This window comes from Bidens hawaiensis, unplaced genomic scaffold (assembly GCF_021521415.1).
Source record: "Bidens hawaiensis isolate Kalapana, Puna unplaced genomic scaffold, B.hawaiensis_p1.1 tig00033121_1, whole genome shotgun sequence".
Taxonomy (NCBI): domain Eukaryota; kingdom Viridiplantae; phylum Streptophyta; class Magnoliopsida; order Asterales; family Asteraceae; genus Bidens; species Bidens hawaiensis.
Window position 1 is genome coordinate 182,396 of NW_027495657.1, and position 17,353 is coordinate 199,748.

The 17,353-nt window shown below is 36.9% G+C and overlaps 2 protein-coding genes across 2 annotated transcripts in view; one reads left to right on the top strand and one right to left on the bottom strand.

Moving 5' to 3' along the window:
- LOC143584425 (uncharacterized) overlaps positions 1-16,194 on the top strand; it is a 40,014-nt gene extending 23,820 nt beyond the window's left edge. Inside the window, exon 6 of the mRNA XM_077066488.1 lies at positions 16,061-16,194. Coding sequence (XP_076922603.1) covers positions 16,061-16,186 — 126 coding nt within the window. The 3' untranslated portion in view covers positions 16,187-16,194. The remainder of the gene's footprint in view (positions 1-16,060) is intronic.
- Positions 650-12,319, bottom strand: LOC143584426 (G-type lectin S-receptor-like serine/threonine-protein kinase B120). Its single transcript, XM_077066490.1, has 8 exons — positions 12,226-12,319; positions 11,899-12,012; positions 11,711-11,857; positions 11,425-11,624; positions 11,117-11,327; positions 10,797-11,034; positions 1,562-1,712; positions 650-802 (listed from the first exon to the last, which is right to left on the bottom strand). Exons 1-8 carry the CDS (start codon positions 12,317-12,319, stop codon positions 650-652), a joined length of 1,308 nt encoding a protein of 435 aa, XP_076922605.1.
- Positions 16,195-17,353: the final 1,159 nt, after the last annotated feature.

Consider the following 17,353-nt stretch of genomic DNA (forward strand, 5'->3'; position numbering starts at 1 on the left):
GGGAGGGGGAATACTCCCGCCCAAATAAGCCAGTCTGTATACTGAAGGACCTTTTACTGTACCTGACGAGGTATGGGCGAAAGATCTGATCAGGGATACGACAGCTCACTGATACAGTATGGCGAGCAGCATGCTCCTGTACTGTATCACTATTAAGCCGCTGCCTACTCACCAACTACTGTCATACCACGTGCGTAGCCGGCAGTTGATGGAAAGGGAATAGTATACAGCAGGCCTGGTCACTGTCAGCCGCTGCCTACCCACCAACTACCAGCAGGGCACATGCGTAGGCTACTGTTGATGAACAGGAACACTGTTGCAGCCGGCCATACCTCCTTGGAAACCTACCTTCGGCTATAAATACCCCAAATGGTATGATCATCTGGACACAACATATCTTACTACATTATCATCATATTATACCTGATATCTGCTCTAGCAATCTCTTAATATACTTTTATATTTAAAGAGCAATCTAGTCTGATTCTCACGCCGGAGGGTGGTCACAAGGAGGAACCCCCCCCCTTCTCAGTGACGAGCTCACGGTGTCTGTTTTGCAGGTTCACAAGAACCATCTTCCAAGGGTCTAACCCCTCGTGGGAAACATCTCTCCAACCCCCAGGTTACTAGTAATCTGTCCGGGGTCCGGTTAGTGTTTCTTCATTGGTCTATCCACTACACTTTCTTGTACACATAGAAGTGCCACACGAAAAATCCTCAAGAATTGTGGTACAACAAAAGTACTTCCAAGTGTTGGATCATGCAACTCCAGCTCATTCCCTTGCTGTAATAGCTCCCATGCCTAATTCATTAGAGTTAATTAAACTAATTTATCGTTAATTCCCGGATTAACTGACCAAGTAAATGCTATGATTTGGTTTAAATCAACAAATCCATATATATATATATATATATAGGCAAAGTATAGAATGAAAAGTATATAGAGTTTTTATTCTAACCTAACCCTATATAGGCAAAGTGTATATATATATATATATATATATTTATCCATAACTGACCAAATGAATGGACCAAGGCTTTATCCGCTTTCATTCAAGATGCTATATGATATAGCATTGTTACAAAAATTAGCATATTCTATTTAGAACCAGATAAAAGTAAGCAAGCTAGAAAATGCCCAACTTAAAGTGATCATAGCTTCCGTTATGTTTGGAGTTACTTAGCCCATAAGATATATTGGAAATGTCTCAACAAACCTGACGCATGAACAAATGCCATAGCCGGTTGGTTTGTTTGAGTCTTGGGTCCACATCTCTTCTTTGTTTTGAATTTCCAGATTTTACAGGTTTTATTGTAAATGTTTCTGAATCCTGGATCTCAGTCAATTTCAGTTTGTTTTGTTATTTAATATAATTTTCATCTAGTAAGTTTCACTATTTTCTATGACCATCAAATTTAGTTTTTCCTAATAAAAAGGGTTTTATACTTTTATGTATTGGTCTAAACATTAAAAAAAACCTTAAAAAGTCCTCTTTGTTTATATCACGTTGTGTCACTATAGTATGTGAATGATGCAAAAATTGAGTTTAGTAACACTTACGTAACCGATAAGATTGTATGTGCGATTATTTTGAATGAAGCTGCAGTTTCTTCTTCCACTGATAATTTCTAGGATTAGGACTCCAAAGCTGAATATATCAGACTTCATAGAGAATGTCCCGTCCATTGCATACTCAGGAGGCATATAACAGCTACGCATAACAAATCGATCTAATTATGTTTCCAGAAACACGATGAAATTGGATAAACAATACACATCTAAAAGGCGTTGAACTGATATTTTGAATATCCCATTTCACTACTAGAAAACTGGGCAATTGTGACAGAAGAAAACAGCTGCAAGGATAGCGACTACTTTTTAAAACTCGGTTGCAAAACAGTCACAGATTTGATAAAAAACGGTTCCAAATTTTGCCACAGTCTATATTCGATTGCAAAGCAGTTTCATAATAGGAGAAACAATACGCATATACAAAAATTAGCGATGAAGGTTTTGCAACGACAATCTCATACGCAAATACCCAGTTTTGTAGTAGTGCAATTTTTTAGGACTGGTGAAGCCTTTGGGCTTGGGTTTACTTTAGATTACATGGATGAGCTATTGGGCCGATTTTAATTAAGTTAATTAGCCTGTATTTATGTTTCTTGTTGGCTAAAATGGAAGTGCTAATCATAGTCTATTTATATCCCTTGTTGTAATTGTAATCTTTGCACCTAATCAATGAAAGTTTACTTTAGATTACATGGATGAGCTATTGGGCCGATTTTAATTAAGTTAATTAGCCTGTATTTATGTTTCTTGTTGGCTAAAATGGAAGTGCTAATCATAGTCTATTTATATCCCTTGTTGTAATTGTAATCTTTGCACCTAATCAATGAAATAATCTAGTTGCAGCCCATGGATGTAGGTTCCCCGCTAGGACCGAACCACGTAAAATTCTTGCGTCGTGTTTATCGTTTATAATTTATTTTTAGTTTACTGCGTCTATAATCGTGTGTGCTTGTTTGTATGTTGTTCAGCTGCGTACAACTTTGTTCCCAACAAGTGGTATCAGAGCTTAAGCTCGTTGAACACACGGTTCATTGCATTGGCTACGGCTTTACAAGAGGTTTTGGTTTAGATGTTGAAGGATGATTCTAAACTCCTCATGTAGCACGTGGGTTTCTCATGCACATGCATGTTTATTATTTAATTTTGTTATTTAAGTTTTTTGAATAATTCCTTTGTTTTTAACGTTGTAACTTACCTAGTCTTCAGGATCCTTTAGATCTCAAGTTTGTACGCTCTATTTTTCATTCAATAATAAGAAAGAAACCCTTTGCTGCCTTTCTTGATCTTTATTCATCACAAAAGCCAACAGATTTGTGGTATTAGAGCACCAGTGCTCTCGAAATCGCAAAACCCTAATACGAAACCCTAGATTGCTAACCTCCTCCCTCATGGCCGATCACACCAGTGTTCTCCCTGCTGCTCAGACTCCAATCCCTGTGTTTAAGGGTGAGGGTTATGAGTTCTGGAGTATCCGGTTGAAGACTGTTCTCAGATCAAGGGACCTATGGGAATTGGTAGAATCCGGTTTTGATGACAAAGATACGATTGCAAGAAAGAAAGATGCTTATGCGATGGACATCATTCAACAAGCTGTTCATGACAATCTATTCTCTAGAATTGCTGCAGCAACTTCTGCAAAAGAAACCTGGGAGATTTTGAAGATGGAATTCCAAGGTGATTCACAAGTGAAAGCCATTAAACTTCAGGGGCTTCGTAGAGATTTTGAAAATCTCTCTATGAAGGAAGGAGAATCAGTTGGTGAGTATTTCTCTAGAGTTATGGCCATTGTCAGTCAAGAAAGAGCCTTTGGAGAAGAAGTGGCTGATCAAACTGTGGTTGAAAAAAATACTCTGGAGCCTTACACCAAGATTTGATTATGTTGTGCCTTTTATTGAGGTATCTCATGATCTTTCCTTGCTTACTCCTGTGAAACTTATGGGATCCTTGCAGTCCCATGAAGAAAGAATCAATAGCAGAATCTTTGTGAAGAGTGAAAAGAATGAAGAGCAGGCTCTCCAAGTGATGAATGATCGACCACTACCAAGTCATAGCCCCAATAAAGGTAGGGGTCACCGCATGAACCGTGGAAGAGGAGGCAAAAGCTTTGATAGAAGCCGAGTACCTCAATGTACCATATGCAAGAAATATGGACATTACACGAAGGATTGTTGGTACAATGAAGATCCACAAGTTAATGTGGCTGCTGAAAGTAAGGAAGAGAAGAAGGAAAGCCCCTCGGATGATCAAAGGCTTTTTATGGCATATGTACCTGATCTTTAGTTTTCCTTGATGACTCAATCTGCATCACAAGGTAACAAATCATGTTTTTGGTTTCTAGACTCAGGGTGCTCAAACCATATAACGAGCCTAAAAGAAAGCTTTGCACACTTAGATGAGTCATTTAATTTAAGTGTGCATCTTGGGGATAAAAAACAAATACAAGTAAAAGGGAAAGGAACTGTAAAAATTGACACATCAAATGGCAACCATAGGCTATTGGATGATGTATATTATGCCCCTCAACTTGAGTATAACTTACTTAGTGTTGGGCAACTAGTGAGAAAAGACTATTCCCTTTTATTTGATGATGACAAGTGCACTATCAAGAACAAACATACAGGAATCATTCTCATGACTGTGATGGTGTCGAATAACAACATGTTCCTAGTTGATGCTTCCAAAGCCGGAGATACACACGTTGCTGCCCATAAAGCAACAATTGAAGCTGATCCAACCACGTTACTTTGGCACTCAAGGTATGGTCACTATAATACATTTGGTTTAAAGCAACTACATGACAAGGGTATGGTACTTGGACTGCCGAGTATCAAACCCATTGAATCATGTGATGGGTGTGTTGTTGGCAAACAAACCCGTAATACTTTTGCTTTTAAATCATGGAGAGCCATAAAGAAACTTGAACTTGTCCATACTGATGTGTGTGGACCCGTGCAAGTGCCAAGTCTTGGTGGAAGCCATTATTATATATTATTTATTGATGACCTTACACGAATGTGTTGGGTCTATTTTGTGACTAACAAATCTGAAGTTTTCAGTAAGTTCAAATTATTCAAAGTTCTTTTGGAGAACCAAAGTGACTGCTCTATCAAGGTGTTAAGGTCAGATAGAGGTGGAGAATACCTTTCAAATGAATTCAATGCTTATTGTGATGAAAATGGCATTAGAAGGGAACTTACACCTCCATACACACCTGAGTACAATGGCGTGTGTGAAAGAAAGAATAGAACCATCATGGGTCTGGCAAGAAGTATGTTGAAGCACAAATCATTGCCAAACTACTTCTGGGCTGAAAGTGTTGCAACTGCAGTTTACTTAATCAACTTGGCTCCAACCAAAGCTCTTCAAAACAAAACTCCAATGCAAGGTTGGAACAATAGCAAGCCTTCAGTCTGCCATCTCTTGGATGTTGTGCTTATGGTTTACTTCCATCACAACAGAGAAGAAAGCTTGACAACAAGTCTGAGAAGTGTATATTCATTGGATATTCTCAACAATCCAGTGGATATCGGTTGTACAATCCTACAACCAAAAAGTTCCTAATCAGGAGAGATGTTGTGTTTCATGAGAACTCAAAGTGGGAATGGAATGTTAAAAGCCATGATGACACCACTGCCTATGATATAAACTATATTGATCCCTTTCCCACTGAACCAACCTCTAACACACAAACCATCGACTTATCACAAAACACTTCTCAAAACACCAGCCTACAAACTTCTCAAAACACCAGCCTACAAACTTCCAGTTCATCACATAACACTTCTCAAAACTTTAACACAACACCTACTAGCCCTTGTAATACACCTCACAACCAAACCTAAGCTGAACCAATTCACAAATTCTCTCCAACAACCTGCCAACCTGACTCATCATCCACAACATCTCACCATGATGTTTCATCCTCACAACTTGATAACTCATTTACTCCAACTACCCCCTTACGTAAAACTAAAGACTTAACACAAGTATATGATCAGGCAAAGAAGATCAAGGTGGGAAAAGATTTTTACTCATGCCAATTTGCTTTAAATGTGACTGATCCTACTCACTTTGATGAGGCTATGAAAAAGAAGGAATGGCAAGATGCTATGGCTAATGAGTTAAAGGCTATTGAAAAGAATAAAACATGGGAGCCGGTCAATCTGCCATTTGGAAAGAATGTGGTGGGATTAAAGTGGCTGTATAAAACAAAGTTGGGTGCCAATGGAGAAATTCTTAGGCACAAGGCAAGACTAGTTGCCAAAGGGTATTCCCAAAAGCAAGGCATTGATTATCAAGAGACATTTGCTCCGGTGGCAAGATTTGAAACGATTAGAGTGGTGTTATCTGTGGCTGCTCAGCTAGGGTGGCCTGTCCATCAACTTGATGTCAAGTCCGCCTTCCTAAATAGGGACTTGACTGAAGAAATATATGTGCAACAACCTGAAGGGTATGAAGTAAAAGGGCAAGAAGGCAAGGTGTACAGGTTAAGAAAAGCTCTTTATGGCCTAAAGCAGGCTCCGCAAGCCTGGTATTCAAAAATTGATGGGTACTTCCTTGAGAAAGGATACAAAAGAAGTTATAATGAACCAACCTTGTATATCAAGGACTGTGGCAATAATAAATTCATATATGTATGTTTATATGTGGATGATATTATTTGCACCGGTCACTGTCTTGAGCTTATTGTAGAATTCAAACAAGGAATGATGGAGGTGTTTCAAATGACTGATCTAGGTCTTCTCAAATACTTCTTGGGGCTGGAAGTAAGGCAATCTGATCATGGAATATTCATATCTCAAGAAAAATATGCTAAAAGTCTGCTTGAGAAGTTTGGAATGAAAGAGTGCAATGTAGAAGATACTCCCATGAGTTCAAGTGAAAAGTTGATGATAGAGGATGCTGTTGATAAAGCAAATGAGTTAATGTATAGAAGTATAGTTGGTGGGCTAATATACTTGACTCATACTCGTCCGGACTTAACTTATGCAATTAGTGTTGTCTCAAGGTTTATGCAGACTCCCTCAAAGATGCATTTATGTGCAGCCAAAAGAATTCTAAAGTATGTTGCAGGAACAAAACACTATGGAATATGGTATGATAAAGGGGCCAATATTAAGTTAATTGGGTTCTTTGACAGTGATTGGGCCAGCTGTGTAGATGACAGAAAAAGCGTCACAGCCTATGCTTTCTTTCTCTTGGAAGTGGAGTTGTCAGTTAGTGCTCAAAGAAGCAGTCGACGGAGGCTTTATCAAGTATCGAAGCAGAATATATCTCAGCCACAGCAACTACCTGTCAAGCAGTATGGCTGAGGAGGGTGCTTGAAGATCTGGGCCTTGGTAAGTCGAGTGCTACTACCAACTACTGTGATAATATGTCGGCAATTAATCTCAGCAAAAATCCAGTTATGCACAGTAGATCCAAGCATATTGAGCTTAAACATCATTTTGTTAGAGAAATGGTTGCATAAGAACTGGTGGTACTTGATCACTTCAACACACATGAGCAGCTAGCTGACATGTTAACTAAGGCCCTTGCTAGAGAAAAATTTGTCTACTTCAAGCATATGCTCGGTGTCATGGAGTTTGAATCAAGAGTACGTGTTGAAGGATGATTCCAAACTCCTCATATAACACGTGGGTTTCTCATGCACATGCATGTTTATTATTTAATTTTGTTATTTAAGTTTGTTTGAATAATTCCTTTGTTTTTAACGTTGTAACTTACCTAGTCTTCAGGAGGTTGTTATCTCTGGTTATTTAAGAGATCCTTTAGATCTCAAGTTTGTATGCTCTATTTTTCATTCAATAATAAGAAAGAAACCCTTTGCTGCCTTTCTTGATCTTTATTCATCACAAAAGCCAACATTAGAAGCTGCTCGGCAAATTAGGGTTTCAGTTTAGTCTAATGTTTTTTTTGGAAAGCTGGGGAATCTTTGGAGTTTGTCTATTAAGGGCCTGCTATTATGATATCTGGTTTTAGATATGAAATATTAATCACTAGGTTAGTTCAAAGACTAAATTGCGATTAGGTTGGGTTAGTGTCGGCGGTCATTACCGACATTGATAGCTGAAGTGGTATGGAATTTAATGGTAATTTAATAATAATGGAATATAGATTGAATTTTATTGAACCAAGAAATGGGGATGAGGATAGATACAAAATACAAATATGTCAAGTTCCGGATCGATAATCAAACACTAAATAAACGAATACCTCTCGTTTATATTAATCAGAAAATATAACTCTAAAAACTGATTACAACTCTTAAACCCTAACTCGGTTTGACTCTTGATGAACCCTAACTCAGTTACATCTAGATGAACCCTAACTCAGTTACAACTCGTGTGTGTCTCTAGATGAACCCTAACTCGGTTGCACCTAACACTCCACAATGATAATGTCTAACATAATTTGGTTTATATGGACTAACCTAACTTGCTAGCCAAGACATTACCAATTATAATTACAATACAATTAGGAAACATATTATAATTAGGAAACATAATTAACCAACTATGACCAGCTTGTCAACATTGGTCCCTCATGTTCACCGACTTGTGACTTGGAGTTCGAAATTACTTCCAACAATACATGGTGAGAGAAAGAGAATAACAAGTTTCACAATCATGACATACCCATGCACTACCTCACCCTTTCCTTATGTAACCAATTCTAGTATTCCCTGATGACTTGGCTCATATGTGATAATCTTGAAAACGTATTGCTGGTGTGGTTATTCTAAAACTCTTCTTTCTTTCTTGTTGGGCAGTGGTTGTGGGCTGGTTTGATTTGTTAAGCTTAGTGGTGCTTGTGGACTCACAACCATAGCTGGTAATACCTTGCAAATCGCCGAGTTCTGTTGTCGAAAATTCTTCATATTTCACCGAAAAACCGGCACAGGTGGTCCGTGGTTTGTGTTGCTGAGGGTCCGGTTCGTGATGAGAATTGCTAGTGCCGAGTAATTTTGTGTTCTTGGTTGAGATCACGGTAGAACCTTGATATTCACCGGATTCCATTTTGTTTGATTGCCGGCAACAGAGTTCGATTGTCGGCGGTTGTGACGTGAAGGAGTACATGGACCATAAATTAATCCTTTCTCTGGGTTGGTGAAAAAATTTTTTTTTGAACCTGTTGTCTCGTAATACAAAAGTGAAAAAGGAAGGTGATAAGAAAAGGTAATAAATATGTGTTTAATCATGGCCAGGACTTTCTTTTAAATCCTTGAGCAACTGGTTTATTTATTTTAATTCGATTCACGACGCTAATGAGGTTTATTTATTTAGTGTTGATCGAATTTGGTTGCAAGTTAAGTGGGGTTTTGAATTTGAGGGGTTTTGGTGTTATTATCAACTGTAATTATTTTAACCGGGTTTTGTGAAGATTGCATGGATTTAGGTTAGATTTGTTTGCATGAGATCAGTATGAGGTAACTTTAATTTTACAGTTTATTTACAATTAGTTAATTTATCGGTCATGCAGGAGCAAATCGGTTTAAGTTGACAGTGTTCAATAGAACTATTGTCAAGTTTAGGCGCACGCCATTGCTGTGTCTGTTCACTATTTTCGATTTATTCTCGTTTGTTATTGTCATAATTGAAGACGAGATAGTTGTGATTGGAATGTTCGATGGTTTGGATTTTTAGGTTGATTGGTTTGTCATGGGAACTTGGATGTGAAACTGGTGATTATAACTAGAGAAAAAGAAACCAACAGGTGCGCTGGTAATGACATAAGTGAAAAAAGAGAATAGTGGCAAGTCATGCGATCTATTGCTTGTTTGGATGACCTTTCGGTTAGGGCATGCGTTAACTGATTGTGTGTACAGTCATAGAACCCTTGGTACCACTTGCTTTCCATGAAAGCTCAATTGTTGTTATAACCGTTTACATATTAGCTGGTCTCGTTTGTTATTCTTGTTCGATGTTGATCAATGGTTTCACATTTGAGCGTCCTTTGCATATGTATTAGGTGAAGGTTTTTGCTGGGGAAGTACGAGTGGAAATTCGACTCGTGGATGTTGTTTTGGCATGTGTTGGGATAACATGGACAATGGGAGCTGGGCATAATTTGACTTGGTAGGGTTGTATGAATGTGTGGGACATTCTTTAGAGTCGATGCCTAAATATGGTAAATTATGCTTCTGAGAATGCGTCGATGGTGATGCATTGGGACTTAGTGGAAGGCAGTGAAGACTCTTAGGTTCGAGATTTTGTTTTGCTTCATTTTCTTATTAACTACTTCAATGAAGCATCAGTGAATCTACTATTGAAGAATTTTCTGGGTTTGTAAAAGTCTTGCCTCGCTGAATCGGGTAGAGCTAAGTGGGGTCGTAATGCAAGCATGAATCCGGGAGCCATAAGGAAGCTTGAGCTCATACAAAAGTTTAAACTTTGACGGGGATTTCGTAACAATGGAAGAACGGGGGTGTTCAAGTACATTTATACAGTGACGCTGGGTTTTTAGACAGGAATTCCGAATGGAAATTTTCTCCTAGGTGCTTGCTGTATTATGGGGACTGCTTTTTCTTCTAGAAGTCTCTAGAGCCGGTTGTGCGAGTAAGTAGATACCGGTTGAGATTGAAGATGTGTCATTGGTGGGTTTTGCCATGACTGGCCTGTGATGAATGTATTGGAGCTAGGTGCTTCAATGGGTGGATTGGATTGTTGAAATCTTAGCTTGTTCACAGTGAGTTGAAAGCTAGGAAAACTTTCGTTGTTGAAGTTTTAGCTTGTTCTTGAAACTAGAGGCTTGATGAATTTCTATTATTGAAGATTACTGAAGTTATTGGATTTGAGTTTACTTGGATAGCATTTGTAGATTTGCAAAGGCTTCAAGTGGGAGATTGTTAGGATTGGTGAAGCCTTTGGGCTTGGGTTTATTTTAGATTACATGGAGGAGCTATTGGGTTGGGTTATTATAAAGTTAATTAGGCCCGTATTTATGTTTCTTGTTGGCTAAGATTAAAATGCTAATCAAGTCTATTTATATCACTTGTTGTAATTTAATCTTTGCACCTAATAATGAAATAACCTATTTACAGCTCGTGGATGTAGGTTCCCCGCTTGGACAAAACCACGTAAAATTCTTGTGTCGTGTTTATCATATATTTTCTGTTTTCTACGTGTATAATCGTGTGTGCTCGCTTGTGTGCTGTTCTGCTACGTGTCGCTTTGTTCCTAACAATTTTTGTGGTTTTCGGTAACAAAAAGAGCAAACTTACTATGTTACTACAACCCTGTTAGTTATTGCCTCAGTCTCGTTTTCCTTGAACATTCTTGCCATACCAAAATCTGAAATCTTCGGGTTCATATTCTCATCTAATAGAATGTTATTTGCTTTTAGGTCTCTGTGAATAACTCGCATTCTTGAGTACTTATGCAGGTATAACAACCCCTGGGCAATCCCTTCAATGATGTTAAACCGTCTTGACCAATCCAGCTCAGCCTTTCTGCTTTCATCTAAAATAGAATAGAGACTATCATTATGAAAATCAAGAAATGAAATAGCTAGTCATAGTTTATTCTGTACAAGTAAGCATACCAAAAAGGAAGAAATCCAAGCTTTTGTTAGGCATGTACTCATAAACTAGAATCTTTTCTTCCCCGTGAATGCAACAACCAAGAACCCGGACAAGATTTGTATGTTGGAGCCTGGCTATGAGTATCAGCTCATTCTTGAATTCCACAAGCCCTTGCCCTGATGCTCTTGAGAGCCTTTTGACTGCAATTTCTCGCCCGTCACATAGTGTTCCCTGTTATTGTAATTTCACATTAATTATCTATTTTCGTTAGAGAGGGTTAGAATGAAAACCATTATGCAAACTTTGGCTACTGCAAAAGTAACAACACCTTGTAAACAGGTCCAAAACCACCTTGTCCTAGCTTATTTTCGTCCGAAAAATCACTCGTGGCAGCCATGATAGAGTTAAAGCTAAACAATAACAAATCTTTTTCTGTGCTGGTATTGCTTTCAAGTTGATACACACCCTTGAAGCTTTCCGAAGCTGTTAGTTCAAGAAAAGATTCACCTCTCTTTCGTCTCTCGTTTGCTACAATCAGTATATATGACTTAATACAAGAAACATCTATGACATGAAAACAAAAGGTATATTTAATGTCACTAATATATCCATACCTTCTCGTGCTTCTCTTCTCTTCCTCAAAAAATTACATAAGATAAACAAGCAGAGAAAACCAAAAGGAATAGAAGCACCTAAGAGTGACCATATCCATATCCATTTCGTATTTCTTCCGGTTTTCTTTCCATCGTTCGTTCCTGTACCTGTACCTGAACTAGTCAGATTTAGGGAACTGATCACATACTTTGATCTAGAGTTTGAGCCGGAAGATCCATGCGGAGACACCAAAAAACTAGTGCTTCCACTCCAAAAATCACAGCCAGTTCCATTGGTGGTATGGCTTTTATACCCCACACAACTGCAATTATTCAAGCATTTAGCAAAACAATCACTAATGCTTAGGCTTGAGTTGCTATCAGTAGCACTTGTCGAGCCAGGATCAAACTCTCCATCGTGTTGTTTAAAATTATCTGTCTCTCTCCTGCAATCGGGCAAACCGAACTCTACGTTGGATGATCAAAACTCTGACACAAAACCCTCTTGTCGATTGCGTTGATCAGCCGGAAATTACCAGTGCCTTCAAGTGTTACAGTCGCGTTTGGGTTTGGACCAGCTTGAACAGAAATAGTTGCCCCTGAAGTTCCTGCATGTGAACCAAAATGCATTCAGAATATTATAAGGTAGCATGTATTTTTTATGTGTTACAGATTACAAAAGGCAATAGCATTCCTTTATTACCATTGGAAAAGATGTAAAGGAAGAAGAAAATAAAGCTCAGAGTACGTGTTTTTTGATGCTTCATTTGAACCTTTTGCATTGATAATTTCTCCAAGGCCACTTTATAAGTCAGTACTCTTAACTTTTTTGCATTATTTCTGTACCACTATTTTTTGTTTTTATATATTATTTCTTTCGTTACAAAAAAGTCCAGTTTAGAATATGAAAAGTCAAGGTCTTGCAATGATATTTTTTTTTTCAAAAATATCCCCTTCCCAGGTAAATACGGCACGTGTAGCTTAGTTGGTTAAGGGGGCGTAAGACTGGAAACAATAACCTAGAGGTCGTGGGTTCGAAACCGATGGGCCTGGGACGGTCTGGCGTGGGCCGGTTTGCGTGTTCGGAACAACACATTTTGAACAATATTGAAGTCTTTTGACAGACACAGCGTTTTATTGAAACAACACACTGCTTCATAAAGTGATAACACAGGTTTCACTGTAAAAGTTAATTCTGGGATGGTTTCTATATTAAACATTCGATTATATTAATCACCCACATACCACGGATCGTCCGGATCGTTAGTAACTGATCTGCTTATGACATCGCTTGCGACACTGCCTCTTAACCTTCGTATAGAGCCGGAAATTTGATTTGTCTCAAAACGAACATACATTTCACACCTCCTAAATCGCATCAAAGTTGATTTGGATTTCCCTCAACGGCCTAAAGAATTGATAACACTAAAATGAGTAAAATCACTTAGCATTATTATCTAGCAACTTCATACTTATAATTTCAACAAAGATGTGCTTTTAGCGGTTTTGCACATTTTTTAGTAATCCGTTTGCAAGCTCAATGATAAAGAGGGGGGGGGGGGCACACAACAAAGGGGTCTTTCGCCTATTGGTATCAAGGTGTTAGAAAAATGTGTACCTCCTTAAGTGGTAAGGGTTCAAGTCTAACTATAGACATAAGATGTAGATTAAAAGGTAAAATTAGAGAGTGTATGAATTAGCCATTCTATAAAAGAAAATTAAGCTAAACATTCTTTTGATACCCAAAGAAAAATGTTAATAAAATTGATGAAAACGTAAATAGGGAAAGTGGACATATAAAGTTGGGCTGTGGCATTTGTTTTGGGTTAGGCCCACAAGAATAATAAACTTGATCTGTGGCATTTTGTTAATATTGGGAGCTATGACCAAAGATGAACACAAATAAAACTGAATCATATATCTAACCAAAAAAAAAAAGTAACTATAAAACCTAAAATAGCCTAGCGTAATCAAATAGCCTAAAGTGTTCACCATCGTCGGTGATCACTACCAACAGAAATTGCGAAGTCGAAAGTCGAAACCCAATCATCAACTTGATATAAAATCTAAACATAAAATCGCCATCAGTCTCGCAAAATCGAAACAAAAAAGAAAACACAATTTGATACCCAAAAAAAACCAAAATTAAAACACATGAATCCGAAGTCTTCAAAAATACCAGAACTGAATTGGGTTAAAGAGACAAATCACATATGCTACAAAAATAACAGCTTTGAATATGAGTTTGGTCCCGCATTGTAGCCCTCATTTTCCATCAATCTATCTATGCATACCGTCGAAAGGGGCAAAATCATAAAATTCAAACCATTCAAAATTGATCCTAAATGCAATCATAGTTTACAAAATATCTCTAGCATCTAGACTTTTATAAGTCTTATTTAATTATTAATTAAAGAGAAAATTACAATTTTTTTTAGTTAACTAAATTATGGATTGGTATTTTTGAGAAATGACTTTCACTATTTATTCTTTATTTGCATTTTTTACTTGGTTTTTTCATTTACGCTATCAAACTTTTGTAATCTGCAATAATATAATATATTAATTATTTTTTTATTGAATACATATTTTCTTTATTAGTAAAATTATTCTAAAATCAACCTCTCTGTCTCCCTATGGTCTTCACCAACACCACCCCCCCCCCCACCGGCCCCCACCCCACAAAATTACACGAATGCTGTGAATTGGACATACAAATTATATATGTGAGCAAATATTATTGCGGGAATAAGAATTGATTCATAAGCATGTTTTCTTTGTACTTTACGAGATGATGTACTAAACTGATTCATATTTTATATTTTCGTGACTTCACCAACTTTATGTTGACACAAATATTTTTTTAGCATGTATTTCAGAAATCTAGAAAAGGGGAAGATATAAGGAAACCGTTGAAGAAACAAGTCAGTTAAATAAAAGTTCTTTGAAGAAAACATGTTTTATTTATGTTTGTACGTAATAAAGTTTTAGAAAACTTTCTTGTAATAAATTACTTTTATAAGATAAATAAAGTATGTTTATGCTAATAAGTTGATATCAATGGGTCACGCTTAGCCCTTGTCTGGGCGGGGCGTAACACCTGATGAAGAAATGCATGCTTATGTTTCCAACCCCAACATGCATCCAAAAGAAAGTAAATATCTCTTTAAATCTGTCACACCGGCCAGTAGGCAATAAAGTTAAAATTACATACAGACTGCAGTTTTAAAGACTTGAAGGTTTATAGCCCTAAAGAGTTTTACGGTAATAAAGGTGCAATAGTTGGTCTTTGTTAGTTAAAAGAGACTGAATCCATTGCCATCATCTGCAAGTGTACATAAGAGGAGAAGATTCATATTCCTTGTAAATAGAAGCATTGGAATGGTGGAATACTGTGGCATAAAACTAGGGTAGAGAAACACTTTATAATCTCAACTGGAAAGTGCACCGAACCGTCGGTTTTTGTTTCGGTTCGGTGACCACAACCTTGATCAACTTTGATTAACTTTTTACTTGGATCAAAACAACAATGATCAACTTTGATTCAAAGAATTAACTAATTTGGCTTTCAAAAGTCAAACGTTGACCTTTTAGGGTCAGAGGGAGATCAGATAACATTGCAAAGAGTGTCAAAACTCAAAAGGCTGAGTTTGTACAGCATTTTTTTTAACTCCATGAAGTTAATGTTTGACTTTTAATGGTCAACTGAGTACTTTTTCACCTATGATTTTGACAAGAATTATTATCGTTGTATAACAAAGTCACAGCTATATGCAATGGCCATGAATATTTTTGTGTATACTTTGTAAATAAGAGGTAGATGAGTTTATTGTCGGGCTGCCCATTTCATCAGACGGAAAGAGACACCACAATCCAATAAAGTTCGTAGTGTTGCTGGTAGGATCGACATTCGAGCCGCAGAAAGGTATAAAATTATCAATTTTACGGTTCAAGTCCCAAATAAAAGCGTTTCATTTTACTTTTCATATGGAAATTTGATATAAAATTTTGTTGGCTTAATCTCCAAAAGTTTATTCTAATCTTGTTTTAGTCGTGGATACTTGCAGTTTGAATATATTTTATTATATGAATGTAGGGGTTGGAGAGTATGCTTGCAAGACGAACACAGAACCTCTACGGATGCGTTCATATGATCAACATGTATAAATCTTTTTCACTTGATCTAATATTTTTTTCTTTTGTAAATTTATGACTTGTTTGATAAGTGAATAATATTTCCATGGTAAGACTTGATCTTCTCAACTTTTTATCTGTTTTTTTTTTTTGGTTGAACTACAAAATGTGACCTATGATTAAAATAAATGCGCTGTAATTGTTTTTAAAGCGCGTACATGTTTTTATTCGTTGCAGATGGCGCTAGAGAGGTATTTTTTTTCAGAATATGGAAAAGGAACGCAAATGGTTTTGCCAAAGCAGTTAATCCTTCAAGAAAAGATTCGAAAAGGTCCACCATCAGATGACGTGAACTTCTTCTAAGATGACATGTATAGAGACGTGGCATAATGGACAGGTTGGATGACGGGTCAAAAAATGTGACTAGAATCGTCAAAATAGGGTGGGTTGACAAACAAATATGTTCTTATCTTGTTTTTTCTTGAATTTTATAACAAACATTTTTTTATCTTGTTTCTTTCTTGAATTTTACTAATGATTATATTTAAATGAGCTAGATTAAGAAAAGTTTATTATTGGAATGAATCTTAACTCTTTAATTGAACTTGCTATTGTATTTGTTTGACTGTGATAGTTAAATTATACCCTCATGAGCATGTGTACTAGGTTTCAAATCTTCTAAGGTGATACAAGGCTTCGCCAGTTTTATTTGTGGGTCTTACATTTGTGATTATTAGACCTGTAAACGAACCAAACGTTCGGTGAACTATTCATGAACCGTTCGGCGGGAAGTTTGTTTATGTTCCTTTATTTAATAAACGAACGAAGATGAACAAAAATTTGTGTTCGTTTAATTAAACGAACGAACATGAACACATGTTCCGTTTGTTCATTTATGTTCATGAACGTTCGTTTATGTTCGTTTATGTCTGCTTATTTATGCTCGTTTATGTATTATAGAAAATAATTAAATATTATTTGGATAGGTCATCTGCTTAAATGTTTTATATTTATTAATTTATGTTCATTTAAGTGTTTTCATTTAAGTTTGCTTATATTTGTGTTCATTTACATTTGTTCATACATGCTCGTTTATCTTTGTTTAATTATGCTCGTTTAGATTTTAAACAAACGAACACCAAATGCCCATTTTTAAATAAACGAACATGAACATATATATTTATTAGACTAAGTGTCCGTGTTCTTTTAAAGTTAAATGAGAACACGAGCATGCCCTTGTTCGTGTTTATTCGATTCGTTTACAGGCTTTCATTATACATTGATGTATACATCGGTCTCAATCTCTAGGCTCTGTCGATTTTTTATTTGTGTTCATGAACCGTTCGTGAACACATTAATTTCCTTAATGAACGAATACGAACATAAAATCTCGTTCAGTAAATGTTCGTGAACACATTATTTTCTTAACGAACGAACATGAATAAGGCCTTGCTCGTGTTCGTTCGGTTCGTTTACAGCCCTAGCGATGATGGACCCGCAACATGGCGTGGGTAATCTATATAGTGAACG